This window comes from Balaenoptera musculus, chromosome 8 (genome assembly GCF_009873245.2).
Source record: "Balaenoptera musculus isolate JJ_BM4_2016_0621 chromosome 8, mBalMus1.pri.v3, whole genome shotgun sequence".
Lineage (NCBI taxonomy): Eukaryota > Metazoa > Chordata > Mammalia > Artiodactyla > Balaenopteridae > Balaenoptera > Balaenoptera musculus.
In genome coordinates this window covers 85,124,021-85,144,783 of record NC_045792.1, presented here as the reverse complement: position 1 = coordinate 85,144,783, position 20,763 = coordinate 85,124,021, and the positions used below count along the sequence as shown (strand labels likewise).

General features: G+C 39.8%; 1 protein-coding gene across 2 annotated transcripts in view; it reads right to left on the bottom strand.

Moving 5' to 3' along the window:
- Positions 1–16,793: 16,793 nt before the first annotated feature.
- CAT (catalase) overlaps positions 16,794–20,763 on the bottom strand; it is a 40,337-nt gene continuing 36,367 nt past the window's right edge. For both annotated transcript variants that reach the window (XM_036862112.1, XM_036862113.1), the window contains 3 exons: positions 19,388–19,495; positions 17,801–17,884; positions 16,794–17,485 (listed from right to left, as the gene is read on the bottom strand). In XM_036862112.1, the coding sequence (XP_036718007.1) occupies positions 17,420–17,485; positions 17,801–17,884; positions 19,388–19,495 (258 nt within the window). In that variant the 3' untranslated portion in view covers positions 16,794–17,419. The remainder of the gene's footprint in view (positions 17,486–17,800; positions 17,885–19,387; positions 19,496–20,763) is intronic.

Below are 20,763 nucleotides of genomic sequence, written 5' to 3'. Positions count from 1 at the left end.
TGATTAGTTTGTAGTTAATATAGTAGGACGGGGTGAGATGTGGGTAAGACAAACATATTGTAGATTTTAGATTGTTAAAGTCAAATTCCATAGAAAAGTTTCTTAATTAGTAAAGGAGCTAAACCATCAAGCTGGTACATAACTGGATTTAGCATAGGTTAATAGTGAGTTTCTTAACCAGAACATCTTTTTAGCCACTCAGCAAAACTCCCATGGCCATCCTTCTGGAGTAACACAAAATTAGGCACATTCTTAATTCTTGCTGAGTGTATTCCCCCTCTTCTCCTAGGTGGGAGGCATCAGATGTGCAAAGAGTCGACAGACGCTTACATCAATTTCCAAATCACCTCTGTTTCTACGATTCAAGTTCTCAACACGATAAAATCGTAATTCATTGATTCTGTCTGTGGGCAAGACGTTACACCTTATAGAACTGGGAGTGTCTTGATGGCTCTGTAATGGCCCATTAAATTATGAGCCTCTCGTTTTGTCTTCCCGCCCGATGTGTACGCAAGCTCTAAAATGCATATTTCCTTGACCAAAATAGCGACGCTGGATTTACACCAGTGAAGGTTCACAAGTTAAAGTATGCACTGACATTTTCTCATCAGTCACTGGTAGGTGAGCCATGAGTGACCTCCAGCTGGGTGGACTGTCCCTAGAACTCCTTCCCCGGAGCAGGAAGCCTCATGTGACGAGGCACTGAACTACAATACAGGCTGAGGGCCTCCATCCTAGAGTTTCACGTCAGAAGTAACTGGTTTTTAAAAAATGTGAATGACTGTAAAATAGTCTATTTTTTAGATTCATGTGTTTTCCAGGTGGATACAGTTTGTAAACAATGTGAATAAAATATTTAACATGTTACACTGTCTCCATATGGTCCAGTTTAGCAAGGCCGACTCAGCAAACATTGACAACCTATAAAACCTTTGATGACCCTTCCATTTCCTAGCATTTAGGAGATGGAGATTCCCAGAGAGCCCCCAAAAGATGCAAGAAATATATGAAGTGATCCTCCCCACCACCTTTCCATCCTAAGACAGAGGTCCCCTCACAAGATGGAAGGCATGGTCCAGTGGGTCCTACAGCTATGTTTTTGTTTGGTGTGCACACACACACACACACAAATTTTTTTTGGCTTGTGTTTTGAGGTTTTGTTTTATTTCTTATTTTGAATTAGTTGCCTTATTTAAAAATCAGGAGATTTACAGACAAATCCAGATTACCAATTTCTTTTTGAAAATCAGATCTGGTACCACTAGTTTCTCAGTGCCTGTCGCAGTAATTTCCTGGACCTGGGTGGAAGAGCATTTGGTCACCACTTGATGCTGCCTCAGACGCTGAACTTTGTTCTTGCACTGTTGTGGTTGGTTTGAGGGTTTTCTTTGTTTTTTTCTTTTTAATACAATTTTTAAAGGTTACACTCCATTTACAGTTATTACAAACTATTGGCTATATTCCCCATACTGTACAGTACATCCCTGTGGCCTATTTTACACCCAATAATGTGTGCCTCCCCTCCCCCACCCCTATCTTGCCCCTCCCCCACCAGCAACCACTAGTTTGTTCTCGATATCTCTGAGTTTGCTTCTTTTTAGTTATATTCACTAGTTGGTTGTATTTTTTAGATTCCACATATAAGGATATTATACAGTATTTGTCGTTCTCTGACTTAGTTCACTAAGGATAATAACCTCCAAGTCCATCCATGTGGTTGCTAATGGCAAAATTTCATTCTCTTTTATGGCTGAGTAATATTCCATTGTATACATGTACCACATCTTCTTTATCCATTCGTCTGTCGATGGGCACTTAGGTTGCTTCCATGTCCTGGCTATTGTAAATAGTGCTGCAATGAACATTGTGGTACATGACTCTTCTTGAATTATGGTTTTCTCAGGGTATATGCCCAGTAGTGGGATTGCTGGGTCATATGGTAGTTCTATTTTTAGTTTTGTAATGAACCTCCATACTGTTCTCCATAGTGGCTGTATCAATTTACATTCCCACCAGCAGTGCAAGAGGGTTCCCTTTTCTCCACACCCTCTCCAGCATTCATTGATTGTAGATTTTTTGATGATGGTCATTCTAACTGGTGTGAAGTGATACCTCACTGTAGTTTTGATTTGCATTTCTCTAATGATTAGTGATGTTGAGCATCCTTTCATGTGTTTGTTGGCAATCTGTATATCTTCTTTCGAGAAATGTCTATTTAGGTCTTCTGCCCATTTTTGGATTGGGTGGTTTATTTTTTTGATATTGAGCTGCATGTGCTACCTGTATAATTCTGAGATTAATCCTTTGTCAGTTGCTTAGTTTGCAAATATTTTCTCCCATTCTGAGGGTTGTCTTTTTGTCTTGTTTATGGTCTCCTTTGCTGTGCAAGAGCATTTAAGTTTCATTAGGTGCCATTTGTTTATTTTTGTTTTAATTTCCATTTCTCTAGGAGGTGGGTCAAAAAGGATCTTGCTGTGATTTATGTCATAGAGTGTTCTGCCTATGTTTTCCTCGAAGAGTTTTATAGTGTCTGGCCTTACATTTAGGTCTTTAATCGATTTTGAGTTTATTTTTGTGTATGGTGTTAGGGAGTGTTCTAATTTCATTCTTTTACATGTAGCTGTCCAGTTTTCCCAGCACCAATTATTGAAGAGAATGTCTTTTCTCCATTGTATACTCTTGCTTCCTTTATCAAAGATAAGGTGGCCATATGTGCATGGGTTTATCTCTGGGATTTCTATCCTGTTCCATTGATCTATATTTCTGTTTTTGTGCCAGTACCATACTGTCTTGATTACTGTACCTCTGTAGTATAGTCTGAAGTCAGGGTGCCTGATTCCTCCAGCTCCGTTTTTCTTTCTCAAGGTCACTTTGGCTCTTCATGGTCTTTTGTGTTTCCATTTAAGTTGTGAAATTTTTTGTTCTAGTTCTGTGAAAAATGACATTGGTAGTTTGATAGGGATTGCATTGAATCTGTAGATTGCTTTGGGTAGTATAGTCATTTTCACAATGTTGATTCTTCCAATCCAAGAACATGGTATATCTCTCCATCTGTTTGTATCATCTTTAATTTCTTTCATCAGTGTCATAGTTTTCTGCATACAGGTTTTTTGTCTCCTTAGGCAAGTTTATTCCTAGGTATTTTATTCTTTTTGTTGCAATGGTAAATCGTAGTGTTTCCTTAATTTCTCCTTCAGATTTTTCATCATTAGTGTATAGGAATACAAGAGATTTCTGTAAATTAATTTTTTATCCTGCTACTCTACCAAATTCATTGATTAGCTCTAGTAGTTTTGTGGTAGCATCTTTAGGATTCTCTGTGTATTGTATCATGTCATCTGCAAACAGTGACAATTTTATTTCTTCTTTTCCAACTTGGATTCCTTTTATTTCTTTTTCTTCTCTGATTGCTGTGGCTAAAACTTCCAAAACTATGTTGAATAATAGTGGTGAGAGTGGGCAACCTTGTCTTGTTCCTGATCTTAGAGGAAATGGTTTCAGTTTTTCACCATTGAGAACGATGTTGGCTATGGGTTTGTCATATATGGCCTTCATTATGTTGAGGTAGGTTCCCTCTATACCTACTTTCTGGAGAATTATTATCATAAATGAGTGTTGAATTTTGTCAAAAGCTTTTTCTGCATTTATTGAGATTATCATATGGTTTTTATCCTTCAGTTTGTTAATATGGTGTATCACATTGATTGATTTGCCTATATTGAAGAATCCTTGCATTCCTGGGATAAACCCCACTTGATCATGGTGTTTGATCCTTTTAATGAGCTGTTGGATTCTGTTCGCTAGTATTTTGTTGAGGATTTTTGCATCTATGTTCATCAGCAATATTGGCCTGTAGTTTTCTTTTTTTGGGACATCTTTGTCTGGTTTTGGTATCAGGGTGATGGTGGCCTTGTAGAATGAGTTTGGGAGTGTTCCTCCCTCTGCTATATTTTGGAATAGTTTGGGAAGGATCAGTGTTAGCTTTTCTCTAAATGTTTGATAGAATTCACCTGTGAAGCCATCTGGTCCTGGGCTTTTGTTTGTTGGAAGATTTTTAATCACAGTTTCAATTTCAGTGCTTGTGTTTGGTCCGTTTATATTTTCTATTTCTTCCTGGTTCAGTCTCGGAAGGTTGTACTTTTCTAAGAACTTGTCCATTTCTTCCAGGTTGTCCATTTTATTGACATATAGTTGCTTGTAGTAATCTCTCATGATCCTTTGTATTTCTGCAGTGTCAGTTGTTACTTCTCCTTTTTCATTTCTAATTCTGTTGATTTGAATCTTCTCCCTTTTTTTCTTGATGAGTCTGGCTAATGGTTTATCAATTTTGTTTATCTTCTCAACGAACCAGCTTTTAGTTTTATTGATCTTTGCTATTGTTTCCTTCATTTCTTTTTCATTTATTTCTGGTCTTATCTTTAGGATTTCTTTCCTTCTGTTAATTTTGGGGGTTTTTTGTTCTTCTTTCTCTAATTGCTTTAGGTGTAAGGTTAGGTTGTTTATTTGAGATGTTTCTTGTTTCTTGAGGTAGGATTGTATTGCTATAAACTTCCCTCTTAGAACTGCTTTTGCTGCATCCCATAGGTTTTTTGTCATCGTGTTTCCATTGTCATTTCTTTCTAGGTAATTTTTGATTTCACCTTTAATTTCTTCAGTGATCTCTTTGTTATTTAGTAGTGTAGAGTTTAGCCTCCATGTGTTTGTATATTTTACAGTTTTTTTCCTGTAATTGATATCTAGTCTCATAGCATTGTGGTCGGAAAAGATACTTGATACAATTTCAATTATCCTAAATTTACCAAGGCTTGATTTGTGACCCAAGATATGGTCTATCCTTGAGAATGTTCCATGAGCACTTGAAAGTGTATTCTGCTGTTTTTGGATGGAATGTCCTATATTTATCAATTAAGTCCATCTTGTTTAATGTGCCATTTAAAGCTTGTGTTTCCTTATTTATTTTCGTTTTGGATGATCTGTCCATTGGTGAAAGTGGGGTGTTAAAGTCCCCTACTATGATTGTGTTACTGTCAATTTCCCCTTTTATGGCTGTTAGCATTTGCCTTATGTATTGAGGTGCTCCTATGTTGGGTGCATAAATATTTTCAATTGTTGTATCTTCTTCTTGGATTGATCCCTTGATCATTATGTAGTGCCCTTCTTTGTCTCTTGTAATAGTCTTTATTTTAAAGTCTATTTTGTCTGATATGAGAATTGCTACTCCAGTTTTCTTTTTTTTTTTTTAACATCTTTATTGGAGTATATTTGCTTTACAATGGTGTGTTAGTTTCTGCTTTATAACAAAGTGAATCAGTTATACATATACATATATCCCCATGTCTCTTCCCTCTTGCTTCTCCCTCCCTCCCACCCTCCCTATCCCACCCCTCTAGGTGGTCACAACTCCAGCTTTCTTTTGATTTCCATTTGCATGGAATAACTTTTTCCATACCCTCACTTTCAGTCTGTATGTGTCCCTAGGTCTGAAGGGGGTTTCTTGTAGACAGCATATGTACAGGTCTTGTTTTTGTATCCTTTCAGTCAGTCTATGTCTTTTGGTTGGACCATTTAATCCATTTACATTTAAGGTAATTATCAATATGTATGTTCCTATTACCGTTTTCTTAATTGTTTTGGGTTTGTTATTGTAGGTCTTTTCCTTCTCTTGTGTTTCCTGCCTAGAGAAGTTCCTTTAGCATTTGTTGTAAAGCTGGTTTGGTGGTGCAGAATTCTCTTAGCTTCTGCTTGTCTGTAAATGTTTTAATTTCTCCATCAAATCTGAATGAGATCCTTGCTGGGTAGAGTAATCTTGGTTGTAGGTTTTTCCCTTTCATCACTTTAAATAAGTCCTGACACTCCCTTCTGGCTTGTAGAGTTTCTGCTGAAAGATCAGCTGTTAACCTTATGGGGATTCCCTTGTATGTTATTTGTTGTTTTTCCGTTTCTGCTTTTAATATTTTTTCTTTGAATTTAATTTTTGATAGTCTGATTAATATGTGTCTTGGCGTGTTTCTCCTTAGATTTATCCTGTATGGGACTCTCTGTGCTTCCTGGACTTGACTATTTCCTTTCCCATATTAGGGAAGTTTTCAACTATAATCTCTTCAAATATTTTCTCAGTCCCTTTCTTTTTCTCTTCTTCTTCTCGGATCCCTATAATTTGAATGTTGGTGCATTTAATGTTGTCCCAGAGGTCTCTAAGACTGTCCTCAATTCTTTTCATTCTTTTTTCTTTATTTTGCTCTGCAGTAGTTATTTCCACTATTTTATCTTCCAGGTCACTTATCCGTTCTTCTGTCTCAGTTATTCTGCTATTGATTTCTTCTAGAGAATTTTAAATTTCTTTGATTGTGTTGTTCATCATTGTTTGTTTGCTCTTTAGTTCTTCCAGGTCCTTGTTAAACGTTTCTTGTGTTTTCTCCATTCTATTTCCAAGATTTTGGATCATCTTTACTATCATTATTCTGAATTCTTTTTCAGGTAGACTGCCTATTGCCTCTTCATTTGTTTGGTCTGGTGGGTTTTTGCCTTGCTCCTTCATCTGCTGTGTGTTTCTCTGTCTTCTCATTTTGCTTAACTTACTGTGTTTGGGGTCTCCTTTTCACAGGCTGCAGGTTCGTAGTTCCCATTGTTTTTGGTGTCTGCCCCCAGTGGCTAAGGTTGTTCAGTGGGTTATGTAGACTTCCTGGTGGAGTGGACTGGTGCCTGTGTTCTGGTGGATGAGGCTGGATGTTGTCTTTCTGGTGGGCAGGACCACATCCAGTGGTGTGTTTTGGACTGCCTGTGACCTTATTATGATTTTAGGCAACCTCTCTGCTAATGGGTGGGGTTGTGTTCCTGTCTTGCTAGCTGTTTGGCATAGGGTGTCCAGCACTGTAGCTTGCTGGTCTTTGAGTGGAGGTGGGTCTTAGTGTTGAGCTGGAAATCTCTGTGAGAGCTTTCGCTGTTTGATATTATGTGGAGCCAGAAGGCCTCTGGTGGACCAATGTCATGAACTTAGCTCTCCCACCTCAGAGGCACAGGCCTGACACTCTGCCGGAGCACCAAGACCCTGTCAACCACATGGCTCAGAAGAAAAGGGAGAAAAAAAGAAAGGGAGAAAGATAAAAATAAAATAAAATAAAGTTATTAAAATAAAATTATTTTAAAATTTATTAAAAATTTAAAAAATTAAAAGTAATAAAAAAAGAAAAAACAAAAAAACCATAAAACAGACAGACAGACCCTAGGACAAATGGTAAAAGCAAAGCTATACAGACAAAATCACATGAAGAAGCATACACATACCCACTCAGAAAAAGAGAAAAAGGAAAAAAAAATATATATATATATATAAAGGTAGATTGCCTATTTTATCTTCATTTATTTGGTCTTATAGGTTTTTACCTTGCTCCTTTGCCCATAACATTTTTTTTTTCGTTTCATTCCTTTTTTTTTTTTGATGGGTGGGGCTGTATTCCTGTCTTACTGGTTGTTTGGCCTGAGGCATCCAGCACTAGAGTTTGCCGGCAGTTGGATAGAGCTGGGTCTTGGTGCTGAGATGAGGACCTTCAGGAGGTCTCACTCCAATTAATATTCCCTGGGGTCTGAGGTTCTCTGTTAGTCCAGTGGTTTGGACTTGGAGCTCCCACCACAGGAGCTCAGGTTCGACCTCCAGCCTGGGAACCAAGATCCTGCAATCTGCATGGCGTGGCACAAAAAAAAAGAAAGAAAGAAAGAGAAAGAAAGAAAGAAAGAAAGAAAGAAAGAGAGGAGCAGTACAATATCAAAGAATAAAAAACAAAATAAAATTAGAAAGATAAAAAATATATTAGGAAAAATAAAAATATAATTGAAACAACTGCAACAAGGTAAAATAAAACCACCACAGAGAAAAGAAAAAAAAGGGGGGGGAGGGGGGTTGCACGGGAAACAAGCCAAAAGGAGAGAACAATAACAAAGTATAAAGAATAAAATAAAATTAGAAAAATAAAGATTTACTAGGAAAAATAAAAATATAAATGAATCAATGACAATGAATCAACAATGTAAAACAGAACCCTAATGTAAAAGAGGAAAAAAGAAAAAAAAAAAGCCTTACAGGCAGAGTTTAGGTGGAAGGGGAACTTAGGCAGGGGTGGGGTTTGGGGGGGGCGGGACCTAGGCGGGTGGGGGGTGACGTTTGAGCATGGGGCAGGGCCTAGGCTCAGGACCCATGCAGCAGAAAAAGGCCTTGGGGGCGGGGCCTCTGCTTAGGACCTGCGCAGAAGGGGAGAGGCAGCACGTGGAAAGGAGGGCCTCTGGAGTGTGGAGTTTGGAGGTAGGGCCCTGAGTGAGGGTTTGTGGGCGGGATTTAGGCCCATTGTGTTGGAGGGGGTCTCCAAGGGGGTCTCCGAGGGTAGAGGTGGGGCCCTGGGTGGGGGTGTGGGGTGGGGCTTGGGCTCTTCATGGCAGCAGGGAGGCTCCAAGGGCAGAGGATTAGGCCTGGGAGCCCAACCGGCTCCCCGGTGCCTAAGTGGACAGGGAAAGCACTGGTCCTGTTCCCTTCCGTTCCTTCGCGCCCCTCCTCCACCATCTCCCCCAGGGTCTCCCCCGTCCCCGCTGGACCCCTAACTGTGGGTGGGGCCCACTGGGTGTAGGAACTCCTCCCCTCCTCCAGCCGCCCCTCAGAGGTGTGGGTCCCGAAGGTCCGGCCTTTATTTTTGCTCCCCCTTCCCTCCCTCCCACTCCCTCAGGACCCACGTGGCTGGAGGGGGCCTCGATGGGCAAAGGATCAGGCCCGGGATCTCAGCAGGTTCCTGGGGGCCCAAGTGGGCAGGGGAAACACTGGCCACGCTCCCTTTCAATCCTCTGTCCTCCTAATGATCCCCAATCTCCCCCTTCGGGCGTGGGATCCCTTCTCCTCCCTCAGCCGCCCCCCAGGGGCTCCAGTCCCTTTCTGCCTCCACTTCTCCTCCCCCTTCACTCCCTCCACGCCCCACGTCCTACCGGGTCATGGGGGTTCCTCCCATCCCCTTAGGTGTCCACGGTCCCCCACCGGTGCCTGGTAGGTGCCCTGCTTGAGAGGAGACGTGAATTCCGCGTCATCCTAGTCCACCATCTTGACTCTGCCCTCCACATGTATCTTTTTGAATTAGTGTTTTTGTTTTTTTCAGATCTATACGTAGGAGTGGAATTGCTGGGTCACATGGTAGTTCTATTTTTCATTTTTGGGGGAAACTTCCACTGTTTTCCATGGTGGCTGTACCAATTTACTTTCTGTTTGGGGTTATTTGTTTCTGTTTTTCATGCATCCAGAATGCTTCTACATTTTGAAATTGGGACCCCTGTCCTGGCCAGGTGAAGAGGGAAGTACCATGTTGAGGGACTGGATCAAAGCTCACAGTCCAGCTGAAAGAAGAGACTGTCCAGGAAACTGGAAATTAGCTAACAGGAGGGGAGCTGGGAGCTTTCAGGCAACGAGCTTGGCAGTGAAGAACCAGAGCCAAGAAGTTCCGGGGGATGGCAGGGACTGAGGTGGGGGCAGGGCAGGCAGCGGTGGATGGCAATGAGGAGTCACTCACTACCTAAGAGAAGCTGCCCGCCACCCAGAGAGGGGCATCAGGCGATTCAGAGAACAAAAAAATTAATCCCTCTGCTACTCAACAAGTTTTTGTTTTATAAAAACCATTAAACTAGCATCGTCTTTCTATGAGTTTCCAGGGCTGCCCAAGTCACCAAATTTGGTGGCTTAAAACAACGGAAATTCATTCTCTCACAATTCTGGAGGCTGAGTCCAAAATCAAGGTATTCCAGGGCCATGCTCCCTCCATAGGCTCTCGGGAAGAATCCTTCCTTGCTTCTTCTAGCTTCTGGAGGCTCCAGGTGTTCCTTAGCTTGTGGCTGTAAAATTCCAATCTCTGCCTCAATCTTCATATGAGCTGCCCCTCCTCCTCCCCTTTGGTCTCTTAGAAGCACACTGATCTTTGATCATCCCAGATGATCTCATCTGGAGACACTTGCAAAAAACTTTTTTCCAAATAAAGTCACCTTCACAGCTTCCTGAGGTTAGGACATGGACATATGCTTTTAGGGACCATCATTCAACCCACTACACTCTTTAAAATGTGAGTTTTACTTAAACATATAGTTTCATAATGCAATTCATTCAAGAGCAGAAAATACAAGGACAATTTAAAATACCATGCTTTAAACAAACAATAACAAAGCAAAACAACAAAAATGAAAACGACAATGCAAAATTCACTTATCAAACAGTCAAATGAGAGAATAAGTACTTCCTTTGCAAAGAGTGTCATAGTCGAGCTTTCCACATGTGATTGATTAAAATTTTCAAAAACTCAAAAGCATACATAACTTTCTGAGTTCACCTCCACTAACCTTTCACATCTTTAAAACTCTGATAAGGATTTTAAAGCCTTCAATTTGTCTTATCACATCATTGAAAATAGAATTTGGCCCTTTGCCTTTATCACGAACTAAGAGGCAAAGACATGGCCAAGCAGTTTGCCCATTGTTTTTCTTTCAGAATAGCAAGTGCTAAGTAATTCTTAAAACTCATTTCTGTAGCAGAGATTACAAATTAGAGTGATGCCCATTTATCTGGGAAAGGAAAAAATTAATGTATTTAAACAGAAATTCTGACAGTGAATTTGAAAGCAACAAGGTAATCCCTCAGTGTTTCTATAAGCCCAGACCAAGCCCTCATTTTAGAAGAGTAGTAGATTTTTAAAATACCAGGAGTCGACTTTTAGAGAGTGGTGTGCCAGAAGACGAGTGAAAACGCATTTTAAGAAGGTGAGAATGTGAGAAATGAAAAGACATGTCCACACAAAAACACATACACAAATATTCATAGCAGCATTATTCACAATACCCAAAAAAGTAGAAACAACCCAAACGTCTACCAACTGATGAATGGATCAATAAAAAAGCTTATTCATACAATGGAATATTATTTGGCAATAAGAGGAAATGAAGTACTGATCCATGATACATGTAAGAATCTTGATAACATTATACTAAGTGAAACAAGCCAGTCACAAAAGATCACATGTTGTATGATTCCATTTAAATAAAATGTGCAACGTAGGCAAGTCTATAGACAGATTCGTGATGGCCAAGGGTTGCAGGGCAAGATTAAGTTGGGGGAACGGTGAGTGCCTGCTAATGGGTACAAGGTTTTTTGGGGGATGACAGAGATGTTCTAAAATTTATTGTGGTGTTGATTGCACAACTCTGTGCCTATACTAAAAACCACTGACTTATACACTTTAAATGGGTGAATTTTATGGTATGTGAATTCTATCTCAAAAAAAACTGTTTTTTTTTTTTAAAAAAGGTGCCAATGATCAAGTGTTTGAAACACTGCTAAGAGGCCAAGCAAGGTGAGTATGAGAATGGACCATTGGGCTTTGTGTGTGTTGTGTGTGTGTGTGTGTGTGTGTGTGTGTGTGTGTGTGAGATGTGTGGTAAAAAATACATAAAATTTACCACTTTAACCATTTTTAAGTGTACAGTTCAGTGGCAAATACATTCACGCTGTTGTGCAACCATCACCACCATCCATCTCCAGAATTTTTTCATCTTCCCAAACTGAAACTCTGCACTCATTAAATAAGAATTCCTCATTTCTCCCTTCCTCCCACCCTGGCAACCACCATTCTACTTTCTGTCTTTGTGTATTTGACTATTCTAGGTACCTCATAGAAGTAGAATCATACCATAGTTGTCCTTCTGTGTCAGACTTATTTCACTTAGCATAATGTCTTCAAGGTTCATCCATGTTGTAGTGTGTGTCAGAATTTCCTACCTTTTTAAGGCTTAATAATATTCCACTGTCTGGATATACATTTTGTTTATCCATTCATCCATCAATGGACCCTTAAGTTGTTTTCACCTTTTAGCCCTCGTGAATAATGCTACACATTGTACACATATCTCTTCAAGTGTCTGCTTCCACTCCTTTTGGGGATATACCCAGAAGTGGGATTGCTGGATGGAACCATTGGATTTTAGTGGCATGGAAGTCACTGGTGACCTTGGCAAGGGCAGTCTGCTTGTAGGTTCAAGAAAGGACAGAAGAGAGTGAAGATAGCAAGTAAAGGCAATTCTTATAAGAGACTGGGGAGAAGAATAAAGGGGGCAATAACAAGAGAGGCCTATGAGATGAAGAGAGGATTTGGGGAGACTTACAAGAGCAGGTCTGCATTCTAAGAAGAATGATGCAGAATTCCAGAGCAGGCAGAAGGGCATGGACCAGCGCACATATAGGGGGCTAACTTTCAACATGAACAGAACTCATCTGTGTCAACAGGAAGGAAAAAAGAGCACGTGGATGTCAGTGCTGGCAAGACGGAGGACTTTGGTGGAGGAAAAGATAAGGAAGCTATCCTATCCTTGATGAACTAGGAGCAGAGGGAGTGGGAGAGTTTACTGAGGAAGGAAAGACAGATTTCCAGGCAGTGCTGAGGGCCCACTTGAGGTCGTGGTCAAATTTTTAAAAGCCCACTTTGTAGGGCTGTGTTTTGCTCCTGCCACAGTCATTTCCAGTGTAAGAAGTGAATAAGTGAGAGGCCTAGTTTACCAAGGCTGGGTTCTGGAGTAATTATAAAATCTAAACAGGGGAAGTAAGGACAAGAAGAGGGCGATGACCAAGGGAAGTTGCTAGTAGTGTTGAAGAACTGATAGGAGGGGAGGCCTATGGGAAATTAGGTTAATGTCCAGATATGTTCACACACACACACACACACACACACACACAACTGGCTCTGTGGGTACAGTACACTGCCTCACCCTTTGACTTGGGCTTAACCATGTGACTTGCTTTGGCCAATGAAATATTAGTGGACGTGATATGAACAAAGGCTTGAAAACGCACTTGTGCAATTTGAATTGCAGTCCCGATTTCCTGAGAGGAAAAACAGGTTTCCTTTTCTTGCATTCTTGCACTTTTGCCATTATTATGAGCTAGCCATCACCATGGGTCCTGTGTATCTTAATGTCACTTAAAAGGAATATCATTAGATAGTAACTCCCAGGAAGTAAAACCCAAATGGAAAAGTTAACTTCATCAGTATTTATATTTGAAAATTACAAAATAGGTCTCCAGAGTAGAACTGGGGACACTTCCAGGCAGATTTTTACATATGGAAACATGTTAGATACATGTAATTTAACTACCAACTTATTTTTAGAGTACAGAATAGAACAAAGCAGAAAATCAGCTCAAAAACACTGTGTTTATAACCAATATTTAAATAAATAACCTCCTTCCCATCATCGAAGTATATTAATTTTTATGACTTTATCTTATATATTTAATAAAGAGATGTAACTATATAGTAAAGTTACTATATTGAAAGTATTCACCATTGGGTACAAATGGATAAATTTATTTTCCATGTCTACAAATATAACAGTTTCCAGGCACATTCAAACACAGGAGGTATTTAAGCAGGAGAGTTTTGACAGGAGAGTAAAGGAGTTTGAGCTACAAGATTGAGAATTTGTATCTACTAGTGTCTAATGGTTTCCTGATGCCCAAGATCTGATTCCTAAGAGTAAGCAGAAACTGGTTTTGAAGATCTGAGATGAAGGAAATAAGAATTTTCAAGGAAAACAAGTTTTCAATTAGCATTCAAAACTCATCTTTAAAGTGTTCCCCTTGATTTTCAAGCATGACAGGCAAATACGGGTTAAAAACAAATGAAAAGCTTGAGGTTCTGAGCCCTATTTTAAAAATTCATAATCATAAAACTACAATGAATTCAGTAAAATTGCAGGATACAAAATTAATGTTCAGAAATCTGTTGCATTTCAATCACTAACAACAAACTGTCAGAAAGAGAAATTAAGAAAACTATCCCATTTACAGTTGTATCAAAAAGAATAAAATACCTAGGAATAAATCTAACTAAGGAGACAAAAAGCCTGTGCTTAGAAAACTATAAGACACTGATGAAAGAAACTGAAGATAACACAATCAGGTGGAAAGATATGCCATATTCATGGATTGGAAGAATTAATATTGTTAAAATGACCATACTACCCAACGCAATCGCAATCTATAGATTCAACGGAATCCCTATCAAAATACCAATGGCGTTCTTCACAGAACTAGAACAAATAATTCTAAAATTTGTGTGGAAACACAAAAGACCCCAAATAGCCAAAACAATCTTGAGAAAGAACAAAGCTGGAAGCACCATGCTCCCTGATTTCAAACTATACTACGAAGCTACAGTAATCAAAACAGTATGTCACAAAAACAGACATATAGATCAATGGAACAGAATAGAAGCCCAGAAATGAACGCACACCTATCCAGGTAGTTAATATACAACAAAGGAGGTAAGAACATACAATGGAGAAAACACAGCCTCTTCAATAAATGATGTTGGGAAAATTGGACAGCTACATGCAAAAGAATCAAACTGGACTACTCTCTCACACCATGCATAAAAATAAATTCAAAATGGATTAAAGAGTTAAATGTAAGACCTGAAAGCATAAAACTTCTAGAAGAAAACAGGCAGTAAGCTCTTTGATATTGGTTTTGGTAATATTTTTTTGGATTTGTCTCCTCAGGCAAGGGAAACAAAAACAATAATAAATAAAATGAGACTACATCAAACTAAAAAGTTTTTTCACAGCTAAGGAAACTATCAACAAAACAAAGAGGCCCTACTCAATGGGAGAAGATATTTGCAAACGATCTATCTGATAAGCAGGTAATATCCAAAATATACAAAGAACTTACATAGCTCAACGTCAAAAAAACAAACAACTTGATTTAAAAATGAGCAGAGGATCTGAATAGACATTTTTCCAAAGAAGACATACAGATGGCAATCAGGCACATGAAAAAATGCTCAACATCACTAATTATCAGGGAAATTCAAATCCAAACCGCAATGAGATACACTTGTCAGCATGGCTAATGTCAAAAAGACAACAAATAACAAGTGTTGTCAAGGATGTGGAGAAAAGGGAACCTTCGTGCATTTGGTGGGAATGCAAATTGGTGCAGCCACTATGGAAAACAGTATGGAGATTCCTCAAAACTTTTTTAAAAGACTACCATATGATCCAGCAATTCTCCTCGTGTGTATTTATCTGAAGAAAACAAAAACACTAATTCAAAAAGATATATACACCCCTATGTTAACTGCAGCATTATTTACAATAGCCAAGATATGGAAACAACCTAAGTGCCCATCAATAGACGAATGGATAAAAAGATGTGATATATAATGGAATATTACTCAATCATAAAAAAGAATAACATCTTGCCATCTGCAACAGCACAGATGGACCTAGAGGGTATTATGCTAAGTGAAATAAGTCAGAAAAAGAAAGACAAATTCTGCACGATTTCATTTATATGTGGCATCTAAAAACCAAAACGAACAATTATAACAAAGTTGCCAGAGGAGAGGGTGGTAGGGGGAGGAAAGAAATAGGTGAGGGAGATTAAGAGGTACAAACTTCCAGTTGCAATATAAATGAGTCATAGGTATGAAATGTACAGTGTGGGGAATACAGTCAATAACTATGTAATATTGTTGTATGGTATCATACATATCATAACCAGACTTATAGTGGTGATTATTTTTAAATGTACAGAAATACTGAATCACTATGTTGTGTAACAGGAACTAACATCGTGTTGTAGGTCATTTATACTTCATCAGCAAACTCAGAAAAAGAGATCAGGGACTTCCCTGGTGGCACAGTGGTTAAGAATCCACCTGCCAATGCAGGGGATCCGGAAAGATCCCACATGCTGCAGAGCACCTAAGCCCGTGCGCCACAGCTACTGAGCCTGCGCTCTAGAGCCCACGAGCCACAACTAGTGAAGCCCGCGCGCCTAGAGCCCATGCTCCGCGACAAGAGAAGCCACCGCAATGAGGAGCCCACACACAGCAACGAAGAGTAGTCCCCACTCGCTGCAACTAGAGAAAGCCTGCATGCAGCAACGAAGACCCAACGCAGCCAAAATAAATTAATTAATTAATTAAAAAAAAAAAAAAAGAAAGATCAGATTTGTGGTTACTATCAGGTGGGGGTAGGGGAGAGGGGAACTGGAGAAAGGCAGTCAAAAGGTATAAACTTCTAGTTATAAGATAAATAAGTACTAGAGATGTCATGTACAATAAATATCATTAATGCTACTGTGTGTTATATATGAAAATTGTTGAGAGTAAATCCTAAGAGTAAATCCTAAGACTTTTTCTAGTTCTTTAATGTCGTACAATATCTATGTGAGATGATGAATGTTAACTGAACTTACTTTTTTTTTTTTGGCCGCAACACGCAGCTTGCAGAATCTTAGCTCCCCAACCAGGGATCGAACCTGGGCCCCTGGCAGTGAGAGGACTGGGTCCTAATCACTGGACCACCAGGGCATTCCCATTAACTAAACTTATTGTGATAATCATTTCATGATGTATGTGAGTCAAATTTATACAGTGCTGTATGCCAGTTATATATCAATAAAACTGGGAAGAAAAAAAGGAAAAAAATTTTTTTAATTAAAACTCATAATTAGATAAAGAAGTGAGCTAATGAACAAAAGATCTAAGCAATTTTCAAAGCTGGGAAATTTGCTGTTTTCCCAATAGAATAAAGTTCTGGTCCCCTGTATCTCAGAGGCTATGTCTAAAGGCTATTGGTTTAAACAAATAACATACTACCCTTGTGAGGCTGATATTTTCAATTATAAGGGTAAGTATCTGATAACAGATGATACTCAGATTCAGAGTCTTGAGACATTCCAAGTTATATATGGAGCCTAAAGAAACCAAATACCAGTCTTCTATTTTTATTTACAGATTATTTTATTGTAAAAAGATAAGCAATTACAGATCAGCCTGTTGCAAAATCAATACTATATTAGCATAAACGTAATTCCAAGTTTTAAAAAATCTGATCAATCCCAAGCAGGAATAAACATTAAGCCATGATGGTACTGAAGTTATTTTCAAAAGACACCAAATTGTGCTTCCTATAAGGAACTTAGAAAAATTTAAATTTCTGAGTGGATTATCTTTATCTTTTCTTCTTATATAATTACAGCCATATTTTTATATAACAGGCCATGAGATGATATGTAAACATATTAATTTCACCAAGATTTTTTCTTATCAAATGAAATCATATTTCTGCTAGAAACTTTCCTTCTAGTCATTTTAAGTAAATAATCAGCTGTCAAAAGCAAATACACGTTTCTTTTAAATGATTGTTAAGCTCTAACGATCATTTACCCCTAGGAAAATAGCATTAAAAGCCATTATTACGTTATTTGCTATAGAAACCTGGATTATCATCTTACAGACATTAACTTGCATTTGCACGTCTAGCACAGGAGAATCTTCCATCCAGCGATGAGTGGGCACGTGTGTCAACATTATGCTTTGCTTCATAGGCGGACGGACGACTCTCACAGATTAGCTTTCTCCCTTGCAGCCAAGTGAGACCCGGGATGTACATAGGTGTGAATCGCGCTCTGTTTCAAAAGACCAAGACCAGCAGGTTACTTAACTCACTTGGGCAGCAACTCAGTATTTATCTTAGCTTTAATCTGTGCTCAAATGAAAATAAGCATTCAGAATTTGTTCACCTTAGACTGTCTTACACTGCTCAGGGCTAAAACAAGGAGCATGTGCTTTCCAGGTGAGTTCTTTATATCTCAAATGAGATTCTGAACAGCTGCTTAAGAAACGGAATCGCTGTCCCTGAGGAGAATCTTCATAAAAGGAGACCCAGCTATGCCTATCCACGACACACCCCCTCTGCCACAGCCAGGCCGCTCTGGGCTCACCTTAGGTTTCTCAGCGTTGCATTTGTCCAGAAGAGCCTGGATACGGGCCCCATAGTCAGGATGGACATCGCTGAAGTTCTTAACCTGTAACCAAGTGAAGACAATGTAAACATTAGCCTAGCCCTCACTGCACCAGTCCCCAGAGTCCGCCTCACAGGGTCGACTCCAGAGGGGAGGACGGACGCTTCCACGGGAGGCAGAACCGCACAGCATTTACCAACACGGAGGAAGGCTTGCGTCCTGGACATATACTGGCTGAGCAACCTTGCCTAAGTCACTCATCTGAGCTGCAGTACCCACTCCTCATGAAATCAGTGAGATAATTAAATCTACCTCATACGGTTCATATCCACTCCCCAGAAAAATAAGTGGGATGATTAAATCTACCTCGTAGAGTACCGTGAGAAAAACGCGTTATGAGGTGAGCTACATTTACAGCAGGCAAAGAGCTGACCTCGGAGGAACGCAACAAGTTATAGCGATTTGCATGAAGAAACAGGCCCAGACACTGCCTGAATTTAAAGTGAGATGTACAAACACTGGCCCCTGCTGGGCAACTAAGCATACTTCAAGCAGCAATTCCTGACCCTGGGCTGATCCTGAGGTAGGGTATCAAGAACCCACAGGGGGCCTTGCAGCTTCAGCATATGTGAGAGGAGAAGGCCAAGGGTTCAAGCCCAGTTCTCTACTTACAAAGGGTCTTATTCATTCTCATCAGTGAGATGAGAAAAAACCCGCCCCCCTATCTCACAGAGCGACTGTCCGGCTCTCTGCCCCAGACAGCAAGAACTACTAGCGCTCAGGGACTTAAAGGGTTATCTTTCATACACGCCCTGGTGAAACACAGTTATAGAACTGTGCCTGCAGGTAGAGCACCCAGCCTGCTGGTACGTATCTCTGGGCCTTAGAACACATCCCAGACAGCTGCCCCTATGAACAGAGAAGCAGCAACCAAGAGACAAAGAAATAGCCGGGGTTCCTAAATTTACAAGAGGCTAACCCCTGTGGCAGGCCAGGAGACCACAGCGGAGCACACAGCACAACGAGCTACCATCAGAAATACCCTGGCGCCTCAGCTCGAAAGTTCAGCCTGAGTCTTTGGAAGCAGCTCAGTTCTGATGCCAGAAAACATGCAAGTTTCTAGTTGCTTCTGAAGGAGGGTCAGGCATCATAACATCAAGTAGTCAGGCAGACTTCAAACCACAAAAATGTAATCTGTATTTCTTATCATCTAAAGTCTAAGCAAAATTGTGGCAGAACCCACATTTTGACACTGGATATTACTCTCTTAGACAGAACTTGGCTGCAGTCAGTTTGAACAGCATAGGAGATCATTCACCCTAAACTCAACTAAATTATTATACACTGGACAAAGAGTAAAGGATCAATGGATATGGCATATATACTGGAAGTAAAACACAGAGAGAAAAGAATCAGAGGTTGATTGGGGATTCATACTAGTTTTTTTAAGTCTGCTTAGCTCAAGTAAAATAGAAATGACACTTCCATGGAAGGGTTTTCTCACACAGCTGCACTCTCTTCTCCTGCCAGCAGGTGTCATCCTTCGGCTTACAAAGTGTCACTCACCGCTTTCTTCTGGATAAAAAGTTGTGCATCTTTCAGATGGCCGGCAATGTTCTCACACAGGCGTTTCCTCTGCTCCTCATTCAGTACGTTCAAATAGAAGGCCCGCACCTGCTCATTGAAAATAGAGTGCAGGGAATCAAATAACCACTTTATCACCAACAAAACTCACCCAAACACCACTTTTGAAATGAAGATGCAAGATTTCTCACTGGTATAGGAATGAAAAAAGGTTTTAGAATTTAAGAATAATTTAAAATTATAGTTGAAACTGTCACGTGTTGAGTTCCTCACTTTTTATTTTATTTTAAGCAAAACAGGAAGATAATAAATAGCTCATAACTTCTTTTTAATAATGTCCTTTGTAGTCACTGCTTATAAATCTCTTATAGAAGGCAGTGTTGCCTACAATTAAAAATGCCACCACACCTTAATACTGACAAGTGCAGAATATGCAAACTGTCGTTAAATGTAAGCTTAACACAATACAACCTTTGTTCAATTCACCCAGAACCAAAGAGGAGGAAAACACCCTAATTTATTAATTAGGTCTTTAGTTATTCAGAAGCCAAGATTCCTTGGAGAAGACAGATGTCAATAGTGATATTTTGCTTAGATTATTGGGTTTAACCTCTAAAATGACTATCAAGAAGTTAAAATAAAAAGTAAGAGCTTAGTATTAAGTAAATGAGTCCTAACAGCCTCTGCTCATTTCTGAAATTAACCATTTCTAAGTTATGGCTATGATTCTATTCTATATTTCTTTCATTCATTCACTGAGCAAATACTTATTTCTCATGTACCTATAACGCACCAGGCACTACTCTATGTACTGTTCTACTAATGTTTATAAAGTCCAAAAATATCCAATTATCCAAAGCAGCAAATTCATAAAATATCAAATATTCATAATTTTTCTGTTATCAAATATCAGAATATAATAATATTTTTTAAAATTTGAGCAAAGTTTAAATATGAGGGACTTCCCTGGTGGTGCAGTGGTTAAGAATCCGCCTGCCAATGCAGGGGACACGGGTTCAAGCCCTGGTCTGGGAAGATCCCACATGCCGCAGAGCAACTAACCCCGTGCACCACAACTACTGAGCCTGCGCTCTAGAGCCCGCAAGCCACAACTACTGAAGCCCGTGAGCCACAACTACTGAAGCCCGTGCGCCTAGAGCCCGTGCTCCGCAACAAGAGAAGCTACCGCAATGAGAAGGCTGCACACCGCAGCGAAGAGTGGCCCCGGCTCGCCGCAACTAGAGAAATGAGACGGGGTCTTCTCATTGTGGTGGCTTCTCTCATTGCAGAGCACAGGCTCTAGGCGCTTTACCCACTCCAACACTTTTACCACAGACCTTTAAGAGCAGGACCAAGTT